This window comes from Nerophis lumbriciformis, linkage group LG01 (assembly GCF_033978685.3).
Source record: "Nerophis lumbriciformis linkage group LG01, RoL_Nlum_v2.1, whole genome shotgun sequence".
Classification (NCBI taxonomy): domain Eukaryota; kingdom Metazoa; phylum Chordata; class Actinopteri; order Syngnathiformes; family Syngnathidae; genus Nerophis; species Nerophis lumbriciformis.
This window is the reverse complement of record NC_084548.2, coordinates 324854-342487: the sequence shown is the minus strand read 5'-3', so window position 1 is coordinate 342487 and position 17634 is coordinate 324854. Positions and strand designations below refer to the sequence as shown.

At 42.1% G+C, this 17634-nt stretch overlaps 1 protein-coding gene across 1 annotated transcript in view; it reads left to right on the top strand.

Annotated features, from left to right (window-relative positions):
• abcc4 (ATP binding cassette subfamily C member 4 (PEL blood group)) overlaps window positions 1–17634 on the top strand; it is a 135172-nt gene that overhangs the window by 40455 nt on the left and 77083 nt on the right. The window contains exons 5-6 of the mRNA XM_061973616.2: window positions 4612–4732; window positions 13630–13854. Of these exons, the coding sequence (XP_061829600.2) occupies window positions 4612–4732; window positions 13630–13854 (346 nt within the window). The remainder of the gene's footprint in view (window positions 1–4611; window positions 4733–13629; window positions 13855–17634) is intronic.

Genomic DNA, 17634 nt, shown 5'->3' with positions numbered 1-17634 from the left:
GCAGTTGCTGTGAAATAGTAGTCCGTGTGCGGATGGAGAGATTGCGTCTTTTCATGAACCGGAAACCTGTCGCTTAGTAGGAGCCATTTTGTGGTCTTTACAGATGTAAACACACAAAGGAAATGAAACGTAATATCCGCGCGCTTCTTCTTCTTCTACGGGGGCGGGTGGTTGCTTACAGTAGAAGAAGAAGCGCTTCCTCTTCTATGGGGGCGGGTGCTTACCTTGGCGGTTGCTTGCCGTAGAAGAAGAAGCGCTTCCTCTTCTACGGGGAAAAAAGATGGCGGCTGTTTACCGTAGTTGCGAGACCTAAACTTTATGAAAATGAATCTTAATATTAATCCATATATAAAGCGCACCGGGTTATAAGCCGCACTGTCAGCTTTTGAGTAAATTTGTGGTTTTTAGGTGCGGCTAATAGTGCGGAAAATACGGTAATACTTACCCAGACTCTCGTAAATGTGTTAGCATGATAGCTAGCTTGATTAAATGACAGTAGCGTTTACAAATATGCATGAAAACTCTCCTACAGACATCACACATGGGACGGTTTAGTAAGTTAGAATTGTTTTAGTTATATTGTAAAACTTCCAAACGTCACGTGGAGTGAGGAATGACAAATCCATAACAGTAGAAACGCCAGAAGACGTAAGGTACCTCCGGTTGAAAGCTCGAAACAGAACAATTTTGAACAATTTCCTTTGCGGATCAATAAAGTTTGTCTAAGTCTAAGCATTCGCTCGTCCAGAAGATGGCGCTATAGCACAAACAATAACACACCATTTCAGTGCTTTTGCTTATTTATTACTTTTTTTAATTATTTGCATTATGGCCGTCAGCAAAAGAAACCAACATAAATTGGCTGCACCAGTTTTTAAGCCACAGGGTTAAGCGTAGGAAAAAAGTAGCGGCTTATAGTCTGGAATTTATGGTACTTATTTTTGTAATCAACCTGAGGTTTATGTGTTAAATAATTTTTTTTTTTTTGGGATTAACATAAGACTTTAAAGTAATTTTGATAGTAGGCTAACATAGCTAATATAGACACTTACATCATGCGTTGCCTTCATTATAACACTTATATAAGACTTTTAAAGTCATTTTGATAGTAGGCTAATATAACTAATATAGACACGTCATGTAAGACTTTAAAAGTAATTTTGATAGTAGGCTAATATAACTAATATAGACACTTACGTCATGTGTTGTCTTCATTATAACACTTATATAAGACTTTTAAAGCCATTTTGATAGTAGGCTAATATAACTATAATAGAAAGTTACGTCATTTGTTGCCTTCATTATAACACTTATATAAGACTTTAAAAGTAATGTTGATAGTAGGCTAATATAACTAATATAGACACTTACATCATGTGTTGCCTTCATTATAACACTTATATAAGACTTTAAGAGTCATTTTGTTAGTAGGCTAATATAGACACTTTACGTCATGTGTAGTCTTCATTATAACACTTATATAAGACTTTCAAAGTAATTTTGATAGTAGGCTAATACAACTAATATAGACACGTCATACAAGACTTTAAAAGTCATTTTGATAGTAGGCTAATATAACTAATATAGACACTTACGTCATGTGTTGCCTTCATTATAACACTTATATAAGACTTTTAAAGTCATTTTGATAGTAGGCTAATATAGACACTTTACGTCATGTGTTGTCTTCATTATAACACTTATATAAGACTTTTAAAGTCATTTTGATAGTAGGCTAATATAACTAATAGAACCTTACGTCATGTGTTGCCTTCATTATAACACTTATATAAGACTTTCAAAGTCATTTTGATAGTAGGCTAATATAGCTAATTTAGACACTTACATCATGCGTTGCCTTCATTATAACACTTATATAAGACTTTTAAAGTCATTTTGATAGTAGGCTAATATAACTAATAGAACCTTACGTCATGTGTTGCCTTCATTATAACACTTATATAAGACTTTCAAAGTCATTTTGATAGTAGGCTAATACAACTAACATATGATTCCATATCATTTGTCAAACTCTACTTAGGTTGGATATAATTATTGAATATGATTCAAATCATGAGTAAGATGACTAATTCAGCGTTAATATTTGGGCCCCCTTTGTAGTGGAAAAGTTGCTCATTTGAAGTTTCACTTTGAAGAAACATTTCATCACTCTCCAGTCGCTCAAATCAGATTAGAAGTGCAGCTAACTGGTCATGTGATTACTTTCTCCTTCCTGTCTGCTTACCACATCACTTTACTATTAGAGTTGCATCATACATTCTGCTATTAGCGTTGCATCATACATTCTGCCTGTAGATAGTAAAGAGATATTAATTTGACATTGTTTATCATTGCGGTGATTGGCTATCGCAACTGTCTTATCCAGCAGACTTCACACAGCGCTGGCAACAAGCCAGCTGAAATCTGATTGCATACCTGCCAACTACTCCGGTTTTCCCGTAATTAGTACGGTTTTCATCAACCTATTCCGGGTTACGGTTGCAGTGATAAAAAATACGGTTTTTCATTCATTAAAAAAAATAATTTTTTAAAAAGTTTTATTCACGAAATCGCGTAACAACAATGACAATCGAAAATGTTTATTGAAATACTCCCACACTTTTGACGACTTTTGGCTTGCTTTTTTTCCCCTCGCTCGCACCGCTCGCATCGTCTGCTTTGCGCTCCGCCATGACGGTAGTGTGACGTAAATATGCGACGCATCGACGCACAAAAACGGCGTCGACGTATTTACGTAACCGATGACGTCGACGCGTCGTTTCAGCCTTAGTACCGTTACACTCCTATTATTCTTCCATCTGCTCCTTTCTGATCATGGAAATGTATAAGAAAGAAAAAAAACAATGAAAGTGTCAACTGTACATGGCTTGTATATACAGGTAAAAGCCAGTAAATTAGAATATTTTGAAAAACTTGATTTATTTCAGTAATTGCATTCAAAAGGTGTAACTTGTACATTATATTTATTCATTGCACACAGACTGATGCATTCAAATGTTTATTTCATTTCATTTTGATGATTTGAAGTGGCAACAAATGAAAATCCAAAATTCCGTGTGTCACAAAATTAGAATATTACTTAAGGCTAATACAAAAAAGGGATTTTTAGAAATGTTGGCCAACTGAAAAGTACGAAAATGAAAAATATGAGCACGTACAATACTCAATACTTGGTTGGAGCTCCTTTTGCCTCAATTACTGCGTTAATGCGGCGTGGCATGGAGTCGATGAGTTTCTGGCACTGCTCAGGTGTTATGAGAGCCCAGGTTGCTCTGATAGTGGCCTTCAACTCTTCTGCGTTTTTGGGTCTGGCATTCTGCATCTTCCTTTTCACAATACCCCACAGATTTTCTATGGGGCTAAGGTCAGGGGAGTTGGCGGGCCAATTTAGAACAGAAATACCATGGTCCGTAAACCAGGCACGGGTAGATTTTGCGCTGTGTGCAGGCGCCAAGTCCTGTTGGAACTTGAAATCTCCATCTCCATAGAGCAGGTCAGCAGCAGGAAGCATGAAGTGCTCTAAAACTTGCTGGTAGACGGCTGCGTTGACCCTGGATCTCAGGAAACAGAGTGGACCGACACCAGCAGATGACATGGCACCCCAAACCATCACTGATGGTGGAAACTTTACACTAGACTTCAGGCAACGTGGATCCTGTGCCTCTCCTGTCTTCCTCCAGACTCTGGGACCTCGATTTCCAAAGGAAATGCAAAATTTGCATGGTTGGGTGATGGTTTGGGGTGCCATGTCATCTGCTGGTGTCGGTCCACTCTGTTTCCTGAGATCCAGGGTCAACGCAGCCGTCTACCAGCAAGTTTTAGAGCACTTCATGCTTCCTGCTGCTGACCTGCTCTATGGAGATGGAGATTTCAAGTTCCAACAGGACTTGGCGCCTGCACACAGCGCAAAATCTACCCGTGCCTGGTTTACGGACCATGGTATTTCTGTTCTAAATTGGCCCGCCAACTCCCCTGACCTTAGCCCCATAGAAAATCTGTGGGGTATTGTGAAAAGGAAGATGCAGAATGCCAGACCCAAAAACGCAGAAGGGTTGAAGGCCACTATCAGAGCAACCTGGGCTCTCATAACACCTGAGCAGTGCCAGAAACTCATCGACTCCATGCCACGCCGCATTAACGCAGTAATTGAGGCAAAAGTAGCTCCAACCAAGTATTGAGTATTGTACATGCTCATATTTTTCATTTTCATACTTTTCAGTTGGCCAACATTTCTAAAAATCCCTTTTTTGTATTAGCCTTAAGTAATATTCTAATTTTGTGACACACGGAATTTTGGATTTTCATTTGTTGCCACTTCAAATCATCAAAATTAAATGAAATAAACATTTGAATGCATCAGTCTGTGTGCAATGAATAAATATAATGTACAAGTTACACCTTTTGAATGCAATTACTGAAATAAATCAAGTTTTTCAAAATATTCTAATTTACTGGCTTTTACCTGTATGCATTTTCATGAAAGGAATCCAAAAAAAATGATGAATGATGATGAAGGAGAACATGTGACCATGTTGCCCTCATCTGACCAGACAAGTTGCTTAGTTCACCCTCTTGCTATTTCTCTCACAGATACTGGGATCAGGAGGTTCTGGAGGCCACCAAAGGATTACGGAAGCCAAAACTCACTCGCAGCATTGTTAAGTGTTACTGGAAGTCATACGCAGTGCTGGGATTCTTCACTTTTGTCGAGGTCAGTGTTGATAAATATAGAATGATAGCAAGCAGAACACCCAGTTACAGTGGAACCTCCGTTTACAAACCTCTCTTTTTGCAACAAGCTGTTTGCTAACCGTATCTGTGTCTTCGAACGCTTCATTCATTAATTGTCATGAGAACCGACTGTTCTGGAAAAAGATGCTAAAGAGGTCTTAATTTCACAGCGGCGGTGAAGACATTAGCTCTCTTCCAAGGCCACACACACGGCCCCCTATTTCCCGTCCCCTCCCTACTCCCCTTCCTTTCTTTCTTCTCTCTCTCTTCTCGTCAGCTGCTTATTTGCAGATGTTGACGTACTGGAAGTGGATTTTACTTTTTTAAATGTTTGTTATTGTAGCAACACGGTTGTTAAAGTTACAGATTTTTGTGATTTCTGATCGTTTGCATACCTGCCAACTACTCCGGTTTTCCCGTAATTAGTACGGTTTTCATCAACCTATTCCGGGTTATGGTTGCAGTGATAAAAAATACGTTTTTTCATTAATTAAAAAAAAAAATTTTTTTAAACGTTTTATTCACGAAATCGCGTAACAACAATGACAATCGACACTGCTTCCCGTAACTTCCTATCGAGCCATTCCGAATGCCATGTGCGAGGCTATTTATAGCACCGCTGCCAAGCACGAGGCACCTGTTGCCCATTGTTTCCAAACGAGCGAACGATCATGGAATCAGCCGGAGAAAAATCGCATACGAGTCTTAAACCGAAAAGAAAACTGCAGTCATTCCGTGAAGAATATTCAAAAGCCTATCCGGGAATAATTATCCGTTCCAAAAAGGGTGAAAACTACGCGAATTGCACTTTGTGCAGACAAGATTTTTCGATCGGACACGGAGGAATTAGCGATGTAAAAGACCACGTTGGGACAAAAAAAACCCAAGTCTAATGCCGTTGCTAGCGATACAAGTGGAAAACTTTCAACGTTTTTCGTCGCCCAAACAGATTCTTTGGATGTGATGAATGCCGAAGTTTTATTTACGGAGGCAATAATTGAGCAAACAAAAAGGTAATGACACCAATGTTATCTATTGGAATTGTTTAGTACTGTTATACTGTTAAAAGTCTTTATACTATTTATGCTTTCAAGTCCAAGTTGAAGAAATCTTGTTAAATGTTGACAGCCTAACTACCAAAATACAGAAGTATGTCCTTAATATTTTTGCAGTGCTATTTCTGTTGAAAAGTTCAAATGATTACATTAGAGATGTGATGTGCCACTTTTCAAGCGTCTGATGGCTTCAATTAATTTTCATTCATTTTTCATATTTTGAATTCTTTTGAAAGGCTTACAAAAAAAACTACATTTGAATTGTAATTCCATGCTATTGACAGGACTATTAATTTTAATGAAGTTAGCTTACCATGTTTACAGTATGATAATTGTGATAGAAATGTGAATTTTAGGCACAGAATATTTTTTACAATTGAACAAGCTTGGACAGAAAGTTAATAATGACACCAATTTTTTTTTTATGGAATTGTTTAGTACTGTTTTACCATTTGTTTACTGTAAAAAGTGTTTATACTTTCAATGAACAAATTGAAGTCTTGTGAAAGGTTGACAGGATAACTGGCATTAACTGTCAAAATAATTTCAAACTATTGAAGTTATCTTACAGAATAAACATGTCAATCAACCCATATGATTTTTGCTGTCATATTTTTGTTTTGAAAAGTCACTGTGACTGATAGAAAAGTGATGGTTTTAGCAACATTTTAACCTGTCTGAATGCTAATAATCATTTTGCGTCGGGGGGCGAAGCCTGAACCCCCCACCAGGACTTTGTCCTGGACCTACCGGGGCCTGCGGCCCCTGGACCCTGGCTACTAGGTTTTTCTGATTTCAAAAGTTGGCAGGTATGCGTTTGTGAGGGCACTAGATAAGATATAGTTCATCACCTTTTTTTATTATTTTTTTATACAGTACTGTATATCACTTTATATTGTGTTCAAATTGCATAAACCTTAACTAAGATAAGAACTTTTGTCAGGGCTAAAAACCATCATCAGGCATGGGAAGTGTCCGCCATTTTAAACATAATTTTTTGCGTCAAAATATTACTTATGCGTTTCTTTTAATAAAAAATGTTTTAATGACATTCAGACTTTGTTTTCTTATCAGCAATTGAGCAGTATCTATACATCCGTAGCTTCTCAGCCCAACAACACACAACACTGGAAATGTGTCCCGTGAAAACCCGTCCGACCGTAACGCTCAAATTTGGATGATTACCGTATTTTCCGCACCATAAGCCGCCCCGGGTTATTAGCCGCACCTTCAATGAATGGCATATTTCAAAACTTTGTCCACCTATAAGCCGCCCCGGACTATAAGCCGCGCCTACGCTGCGCCAAAGGGAATGTCAAAAAAACAGTCAGATAGGTCAGTCAAACTTTAATAATATATTAAAAACCAGCGTTCTAACAACTCTGTCCCAAAATGTACGCAAATGTGCAATCACAAACATAGTAAAATTCAAAATAGTGCAGAGCAATAGCAACATAATGTTGCTCGAACGTTAATGTCACAACACACAAAATAAACATAGCGCTCACTTTCTGAAGTTATTCTTCATTCGGAAATCCTTCGAATTCTTCGTCTTCGGTGTCCGAATTGAAAAGTTGGGCAAATGTGGGATCCAAAATGGCCGGTTCCGTCTCGTCGAAGTCATCGGAGTCAGTGTCACTGTTGTCCAGCAGTTCTGTGAATCCTGCCTTCCGGAAAGCTCGGACCACAGTTGTGACCGAAATATCTGCCCAGGCATTTACGATCCACTGGCAGATGTTGGCGTATGTCGTCCGGCGCTGTCTCCCTGTCTTAGTGAAGGTGTGTTCGCCTTCGGTCATCCATTGTTCCCACGCCGTTCGCAGTCGTGATTTGAATGCCCTGTTGACACCAATATCCAGCGGTTGGAGTTCTTTGGTTAATCCACCCGGAATGACGGCGAGTGTTGTATTTGTGTGCTTCACTTGTTTTTTGACACCATCTGTGATGTGGGCGCGCATGGAGTCGTATATCAACATGGACGGAGCTGTGTGAAAAAAGCCACCCGGCCTCTTCGCGTAAACTTCCCTTAACCACTCGCTCATCTTTTCTTCAATCCATCCATTTCCAATTCTGCGTTATACGCGTGTCGCTTAGTAGGAGCCATTTTGTGGTCTGGTCTTTACAGATGTAAACACACAAAGGAAATGAAACGAAAATCCGCGCGCTTCTTCTTCTTCCGGGGGCGGGTGGTTGCTTACAGTAGAAGAAGAAGCGCTTCCTGTTCTATGGGGGCGGGTGCTTACCTTGGCGGTTGCTTGCGTAGAAGAAGAAGCGCTTCCTGTTCTACCGGGAAAAAAGATGGCGGCTGTTTACCGAAGTTGCGAGACCGAAACTTTATGAAAATGAATCTTAATATTTATCCATATATAAAGCGCACCGGGTTATAAGCCGCACTGTCAGCTTTTGAGTAAATTTGTGGTTTTTAGGTGCGGCTAATAGTGCGGAAAATACGGTACAATCTGAACAATGTTAGTGCCAACCAGCACAGGTCCGGGGACCAGATGGGGCCCGCCACATCATTTTATTTGGCCCTGGAAATAATATGTATCAATAAAGTACGGTAACCTTTCTTACTAAATGTATTCTTTTTTTCTATTTTGGGAGGGAAAAAAATATATGTACTCCATGTAATTGCAAATTATGTCAACTTAAATATTGTCTAATTTTATATATATATATATATATATTTTTATATATATATATATATATATATATATATATATTATCAAACATTCAAACCATTTTTTAAATAGAAATAAATACTAATAATAATGATTTCAAAACAAGTTATCCATCAAATTGTGCAATGTAAAAGTAGCAATAGATTTCATGGTCAAATTGTGACATTTACTGTGGTTTTTACAGCATTTTTCTCTAAATGAAAAAGACAGTACTTTTTTTGACTAATAAACTGTGGTGCCGTTTTGGCATTTACAGTAATACACTAAACAAAACAAACAAGCAAACTGGCAGCTCAGGTGCCAAAATTTTACTGTACAATTGCAGTTTTTTTATTTACAGTAAAAAAACTCTATTGTCGAGGCGGCTGATTGGAGCTGTGGCCGCAAGGTAGTTGGTGCTTGTCGTGGCGGTAATCCTAGAACCCGTTGGTGGACACCGGCGGTGAGGGATGCCGTCAAGCTGAAGAAGGAGTCCTATCGGGTTCTTTTGGCTCATAGGACTCCTGAGGCAGCGGACAAGTACCGACAGGCCAAGCGGTGTGCGGCTTCAGCGGTCGCAGAGGCAAAAACTCGGACATGGGAGGAGTTCGGGGAAGCCATGGAAAACGACTTCCGGACGGCTTCGAAGCAATTCTGGACCACCATCCGCCGCCTCAGGAAGGGGAAGCAGTGCACTATCAACACCGTGTATGGTGGGGATGGTGTTCTGCTGACCTCGACTGCGGATGTTGTGGATCGGTGGAGGGAATACTTCGAAGACCTCCTCAATCCCACCAACACGTCTTCCTATGAGGAAGCAGTGCCTGGGGAGTCTGTGGTGGGCTCTCCTATTTCTGAGGCTGAGGTTGCTGAGGTAGTTAAAAAGCTCCTCGGTGGCAAGGCCCCAGGGGTAGATGAGATCCGCCCGGAGTTCCTTAAGGCTCTGGATGCTGTGGGGCTGTCTTGGTTGACAAGACTCTGCAGCATCGCGTGGACATCGGGGGCGGTACCTCTGGATTGGCAGACCGGGGTGGTGGTTCCTCTCTTTAAGAAGGGGAACCGGAGGGTGTGTTCTAACTATCGTGGGATCACACTCCTCAGCCTTCCCGGTAAAGTCTATTCAGGTGTACTGGAGAGGAGGCTACGCCGGATAGTCGAACCTCGGATTCAGGAGGAACAGTGTGGTTTTCGTCCTGGTCGTGGAACTGTGGACCAGCTCTATACTCTCGGCAGGGTCCTTGAGGGTGCATGGGAGTTTGCCCAACCAGTCTACATGTGTTTTGTGGACTTGGAGAAGGCATTCGACCGTGTCCCTCGGGAAGTCCTGTGGGGAGTGCTCAGAGAGTATGGGGTAACGGACTGTCTGATTGTGGCGGTCCGCTCCCTGTATACTCGGTGCCAGAGCTTGGTCCGCATTGCCGGCAGTAAGTCGGACACTTTTCCAGTGAGGGTTGGACTCCGCCAAGGCTGCCCTTTGTCACCGATTCTGTTCATAACTTTTATGGACAGAATTTCTAGGCGCAGTCAAGGCGTTGAGGGGATCTGGTTTGGTGGCTGCAGGATTAGGTCTCTGCTTTTTGCAGATGATGTGGTCCTGATGGCTTCATCTGGCCAGGATCTTCAGCTCTCACTGGATCGGTTCGCAGCCGAGTGTGAAGCGACTGGGATGAGAATCAGCACCTCCAAGTCCGAGTCCATGGTTCTCGCCCGGAAAAGGGTGGAGTGCCATCTCCGGGTTGGGGAGGAGATCTTGCCCCAAGTGGAGGAGTTCAAGTACCTCGGAGTCTTGTTCACGAGTGAGGGAAGAGTGGATCGTGAAATCGACAGGCGGATCGGTGCGGCGTCTTCAGTAATGCGGACGCTGTATCGATCCGTTGTGGTGAAGAAGGAGCTGAGCCGGAAGGCAAAGCTCTCAATTTACCGGTCGATCTACTTTCCCATCCTCACCTATGGTCATGAGCTTTGGGTTATGACCGAAAGGACAAGATCACGGGTACAAGCGGCCGAAATGAGTTTCCTCCGCCGGGTGGCGGGTCTCTCCCTTAGAGATAGGGTGAGAAGCTCTGTCATTCGGGGGGAGCTCAAAGTAAAGCCGCTGCTCCTCCACATGGAGAGGAGCCAGATGAGGTGGTTCGGGCATCCGGTCAGGATGCCACCCGAACGCCTCCCTAGGGAGGTGTTTAGGGCACGTCCGACCGGTAGGAGGCCGCGGGGAAGACCCAGGACACGTTGGGAAGACTATGTCTCCCGGCTGGCCTGGGAACGCCTCGGGGTCCCACAGGAAGAGCTGGACGAAGTGGCTGGGGAGAGGGAAGTCTGGGCTTCCCTGCTTAGGCTGCTGCCCCCGCGACCCGACCTCGGATAAGCGGAAGAAGATGGATGGATGGATGGAAAAAGACAGTACTTTTTTTGACTAATAAACTGTGGTGCCGTTTTGGCATTTACAGTAATACACTAAACAAAACAAACAAGCAAACTGGCAGCTCAGGTGCCAAAATTTTACTGTACAATTGCAGTTTTTTTTATTTACAGTAAAAAAACTAAAGTAAATTTTACAGTAAAAAATACCGTACTCCTATTTAGGGCCCGCATGGCCCATTGTAAAAGGAATCCCAAAGGGAGTCCTTTTGTAATGGGACACTAATTTGACCCACTTAACATGCTTCAAAACTCACCATATTTGACCCACACATCAGGACCTGCGAAAATTGTCTTTTAATTAAAAAAAAACCGAACCCCAAAACTCAAAATTGCGCTCTAGCGCCCCCTAGAAAGAAAACTGCTTATAACTCCCAGTACGAATGTTGTAGAGACATGAAACAAAAACCTCTATGTAGGGCTCACTTAGCCCTACTTTTCATTAATTAATTTCCTCGGGCAAAAATCAACAGGAAGTTGGCAATTCCCCCTTCAAGACAAAAATGTACTAAAAACAGTCACTTTTGCCTCTTTGAGCTGTAATTTGACCCCCTTAACGTGCTTCAAAACTCACCGAACTGAACACACACATCAGGACTAGCAGAAATTGCGATCTAATAAAAAAAACCTAACCCCAAATTTAAAAATTGCGCTCTAGAGCAATTTTTTAATAAAACGGAGAAAAAACTGCTCCTCGGAAGAAAAAAATGACAAAACTGCCTGTAACTCCCACTGGGAAGGTCGGAGAGACATGAAACAAAAACCTCAATGTAGGTCTCACTTAGACCTACATTTCATAAATTGACAACCCCCAGCAAAAATCAACAGGAAGTTTGCTATTCCCCCTTCAAAACAACATTTTTGTAAAAACCGGTCACCTTCCTTCAAAATCTATCTCGTCTGAGCGCGTTTGTCGTTTAGGCTTCAAACTAACACAGGAGAGAGAACCCTTGTGTATAAAAAACCCAAACAAACTGGCAGCTCAGGTGCCAAAATTTTTACTGTAAATTTGCAGTTGTATCTCTAGAACACAGGTGTCCAAGTCAAGGCCCGGGGACCAAATGGGGCCCGCCACTTCATTTTATTTGGCCCTGGAAAGCCTGGAAATAATATGTATCAAGTTAATGTAATATTTATTTCTATTTTGGGAGGGAAAAAAATATATGTACTCCATGTAATTGCAAATTGTTAACTTAAATATTGTCTAATTAATTATATATATATTATCAAACATTTAAACCATTTTTTAAATAGAAATAAATACTAATAATAATGATTTCAAAACAAGTTATCCATCAAATTGTGCAATGTAAAAATAGCAATAGATTTCATGGTCAAATTGTGACATTTACTGTGGTTTTTACAGCATTTTTCTCTCAATGAAAAAGACAGTACTTTTTTTGACTAATAAACTGTGGTGCCGTTTTGGCATTTACAGTAATACACTAAACAAAACAAACAAGCAAACTGGCAGCTCAGGTGCCAAAATTTTACTGTACAATTGCAGTTTTTTTATTTACAGTAAAAAAAACTAAAGTAAATTTTACAGTAAAAAATACCGTACTCCTATTTAGGGCCCGCATGGCCCATTGTAAAAGGAATCCCAACGGGAGTCCTTTTGCAATGGGACACTAATTTGACCCACTTAACATGCTTCAAAACTCACCATATTTGACCCACACATCAGGACCTGCGAAAATTGTCTTTTAATAAAAAAAACGAACCCCAAAACTCAAAATTGCGCTCTAGCGCCCCCTAGAAAGAAAACTGCTTATAACTCCCAGTACGAATGTTGTAGAGACATGAAACAAAAACCTCTATGTAGGGCTCACTTAGCCCTACTTTTCATTAATTAATTTCCTCGGGCAAAAATCAACAGGAAGTTGGCAATTCCCCCTTCAAAACAGTCACTTTTGCCTCTTTGAGCTGTAATTTGACCCCCTTAACATGCTTCAAAACTCACCGAACTGAACACACACATCAGGACTAGCAGAAATTGCGATCTAATAAAAAAACCTAACCCCAAATTTAAAAATTGCGCTCTTGAGCAATTTTTTAATAAAACGGAGAAAAAACTGCTCCTCGGGAAGGTCGGAGAGACATGAAACAAAAACCTCAATGTAGGTCTCACTTAGACCTACATTTCATAAATTGACAACCCCCAGCAAAAATCAACAGGAAGTTTGCTATTCCCCCTTCAAAACAACATTTTTGTAAAAACCGGTCACCTTCCTTCAAAATCTATCTCCTCTGAGCGCGTTTGTCGTTTAGGCTTCAAACTAACACAGGAGAGAGAACCCTTGTGTATAAAAGTATAGAAGAGCTTTTTAATACCTGCTCCGGTTTTGATTTTATGACCCTTCAAAGACCCGCTGCACTGATGCTGCTGCGCTGCTGTTTTTTTAAGATGGCTGCTTAAAAGAAGGAAGCACCAACGTGCCCACACAATGCAGACAAGGTAGGTACACTAGACAAAAGTCTTGGGACACTTCAGACTAAAAGTAAACAAAAGTATTGGGACACTTAGGACTAGCACCTGCCAAATACGCGGGCCCGACCAATGCTGCTTGCAGCTTTAATTTTACATTGTTTCTTATGGAGAATTTTGCTTCACTACGCGAACTTTTCGGTTTAGGAGCCCAGTTCAAAACCAATTAAGTTGGTAAATAGAGGTTCCGCTGTCGTATATTAGGAGTAAGTCACTGGTCTGCCTTCACTTGTCTTTATTTCACTTTCCACATCAGGAGGCGATAAAAGTGATCCAGCCCGTCATTCTGGGGATTTTGATACGCTTTTTCGAGAACTATAACCCAAACGATGGAAAGGCCCTGAACCGGATCCTCGGTTTCGCAGCCGGGCTTTCTATGTGCACCATTGCCCTGGCGCTGCTGCACCACCTGTACTTCTTCCACGTCCAGCGAGCCGGCATGCAGATCCGAGTGGCCATGTGTCACATGATCTATAAAAAGGTGGGTAGGCGTTGTTAGGAGAGATGAAAGTCTCCGCTGGTTACCCAAGTGTGCATGGGAATGTTTCAGGCCAGCTCTCGGGCATCTGCCAAGTCCTTTTCACAGAATCTGTGCGGCAAAAAAGAATCAAAGCACAAAGAGATTGTCCTGTGACCTTGTTGCTTAATAACTTCAGGCCTCAGAACAGCTTAATCTCAACATACCAAAAAGAATCCACCGTGTTGTTAGTTCAGGTGTTCCTTGTTCTTACGACGTTTTGTATAACCCTGTACTAAAACGCTCGCATAAATTATTGATAATGTTAAAAAAAAATGACTCTCATTTACTTCAATGCATTTTATTTGCGGATGATACCACTTCATTTTATTCAGCAGAAAGTATAAATGACGTCCTACAAATTGTAGAAAAAGAATTCCAGAAAATGATGATGTGGTTCAATGGCAATAAATTATCCTTAAACTAAATATATGATTTTTGTAGTAAAAGGAAATACGTTGACGCTCAGAGGTGGGTAGTAACGCGCTACATTTACTCCGTTACATCTACTTGAGTAACTTTTGGGATAAATTGTACTTCTAAGAGTAGTTTTAATGCAACATACTCTTACTTTTACTTGAGTATATTTATAGAGAAGAAACGCTACTTTTACTCCGCTACTTTTATCTATATTCAGCTCGCTACTCGCTACTAATTTTTATCGATCTGTTAATGCACGCTTTGTTTGTTTTGGTCTGTCAGACAGACCTTCATAGTGCCTGCGTTTCAACAAATACAGTCACTGGTGACGTTCACTCCGTTCCACCAATCAGATGCAGTCACTGGTGACGTTGGACCAATCAAACAGAGCCAGGCGGTCACATGACCTGACTTAAACAAGTTGAAAAACTTATTCGGGTGTTACCATTTAGTGGTCAATTGTTCGGAATATGTACTGTACTGTGCAATCTACTGATAAAAGTTCCAATCAATCAATCAAAACTGTGAAGGAAAAAAGACCATTTTTTATTTCAACCGTACATCCCGTCAAAAGCCTAAAGACTGACTGCACAGTTCCTGTCTTCACAATAAAAGTGCTGCTCCATCGCGCCTGCGCTTTCAAAATAAGAGTCTCCGAAAGCCAGCGCAAACAAGCTAGCAAGCTACGGAGTTTGCCGCCAATGTATTTCTTGTAAAGTGTATAAAAATGAATATGGAAGCTGGAGCTGGACAAATAAGATGCTAAAAACCAACTACTTTCATGTGGTATTAGACAGAAAGGAGGAACTTGTTTTTCTCCTCCATTTGAAAATGTTGACGTTATCATCACTACTGTCTGATTACAATCAACGCAAGTCATCAGAATCAGGTAATACACCAACTTATATTCTTGTCTTCATGAAAGAAAGGAATCTATATGTGTTAAACATGCATGTATATTCATTAAAACACCTTTAACATGTAAACAAAAGCGGCAAAATAAATAAATATAAATTATATACTGTATATATCAATGTATGTATCCATCCATCCATACATCTTCTTCCGCTTATCCGAGGTCGGGTCGCAGGGGCAGCAGCTTAAGCTGGGAAGCCCAGACTTCCCTCTCCCCAGCCACTTCGTCCAGCTCCTCCCGGGGGATCCTGAGGCGTTCCCAGGCCAGCCGGGAGACATAGTCTTCCCAGCGTGTCCTGGGTCTTCCCCGCGGCCTCCTACCGGTCGGACGTGCCCTAAACATCTTCCTAGGGAGGCGTTTGGGTGGCATCCTGACCAGATGCCCAAACCACTTCATCGGGCTCCTCTCCATGTGGAGGAGCAGCGGCTTTACTTTGAGCTCCCCCCGAATGACAGAGCTTCTCACCCTATCTCTAAGGGAGAGCCCCGCCACCCGGCGGAGGAAACTCATTCCGACCCGTGATCTTGTCCTTTCGGTCATAACCCAAAGCTCATGACCATAGGTGAGGATGGGAACGTAGATCGACCGGTAAATCGAGAGCTTTGCCTTCCGGCTCAGCTCCTTCTTCACCACAACGGATCGATACAGCGTCCGCATTACTGAAGACGCCGCACCGATCCGCCTGTCGATCTCACCATCCACTCTTCCCCCACTCGTGAACAAGACTCCGAGGTACTTGAACTCCTCCACTTGGGGAAAGATCTCCTCCCCAACCCGGAGATGGCACTCCACCCTTTTCCGGGAGAGAACCATGGACTCGGACTTGGAGGTGCTGATTCTCAACCCAGTCGCTTCACACTCGGCTGTGAACCGATCCAGTGAGAGCTGAAGATCTTGGCCGGAGGAAGCCATCAGGACCACATCATCTGCAAATAGCAGAGACCTAATCCTGCAGCCACTAAACCAGATCCCCTTAACGCCTTGACTGCGCCTAGAAATTCTGTCCATAAAGGTTATGAACAGAATGGGTGACAAAGGGCAGCCTTGGCGGAGTCCAACCCTCACTGGAAACGTGTCCGACTTACTGCCGGCAATGCGGACCAAGCTCTGACACTGATCATACAGGGAGCGAACTGCCACAATCAGACAGTCCGATACCCCATACTCTCTGAGCACTCCCCACAGGACTTCCCGAGGGACACGGTCGAATGCCTTCTCCAAGTCCACAAAGCACATGTAGACTGGTTGGGCAAACTCCCATGCACCCTCAAGGACCCTGCCGAGAGTATAGAGCTGGTCCACAGTTCCACGACCAGGACAAAAACCACACTGTTCCTCCTGAATCCGAGGTTACACTATCCGGCGTAGCCTCCTCTCCAGTACACCTGAATAGACCTTACCGGGAAGGCTGAGGAGTGTGATCCCACGATAGTTGGAACACACCCTCCGGTTCCCCTTCTTAAAGAGAGGAACCACCACCCCGGTCTGCCAATCCAGAGGTACCGCCCCCGATGTCCACGCGACGTTGCAGAGTCTCGTCACTCGTTAATAATGGATTATAAATGGAAAGGACACATGAGATTAAGTTTCTACACAGAACTTTCCTCCAGAAGGTCTTATCTTTGTCCATGTGATGTCAGATGAAGCAAAATATATGTAATATGTTTGGAGGAGAAAAAGGTGAGGCCTTTAATCCCAGGAACACCATGCCTACCGTCAAACATGGTGGTGGTAGTATTATGCTCTGGGCCTGTTTTGCTGGTGTTCCAACAGGACAATGACCCCGAACACACGTCAAAAGTGGTAAAGGAATGGCCAAATCAGGCTAGAATGAAGGTTTTAGAATGGCCTTCCCAAAGTCCTGACTTAAAGGTGTGGACAATGCTGAAGAAACAAGTCCATGTCAGAAAAGCTGAACTGCAGCAATTTAGTGGTCAAGTGGTCAAGCAGAAGCTTGTGGATGGCTACCAAAAGCGCCTTATTGCAGGTCAACTTGCCAAGGGACATGTAAGCAAATATTAACATTGCTGTATGTATACTTTTCACCCTCACATTTTCATACTAAATTCATAAAAGAAGCAAACTTCATGAATGTTTTTTTGTGAGCAACAAGTATGTGCTCCAATCACTACATCACAAAAAAATAAGAGTTGTAGAAATGATTGTAAAGTCAAGACAGCCACGACCCGATGAGCTTCAAGAGGTAGTCACCTGAATTGGTTTTCCACTTCACAGGTGTGCTTGAAGCTCATGGAGAGAATGCCAAGAGTGTGCAAAGCAGTAATCAGAGCAAAGGGTGGCTAATTTGAATAAACTAGAACATATTTTCAGTTATTTCACCTTTTTTTGTTAAGTACATAACTCCACGTGTGTTCATTCATAGTTTTGATGTGACAATCTACAATGTA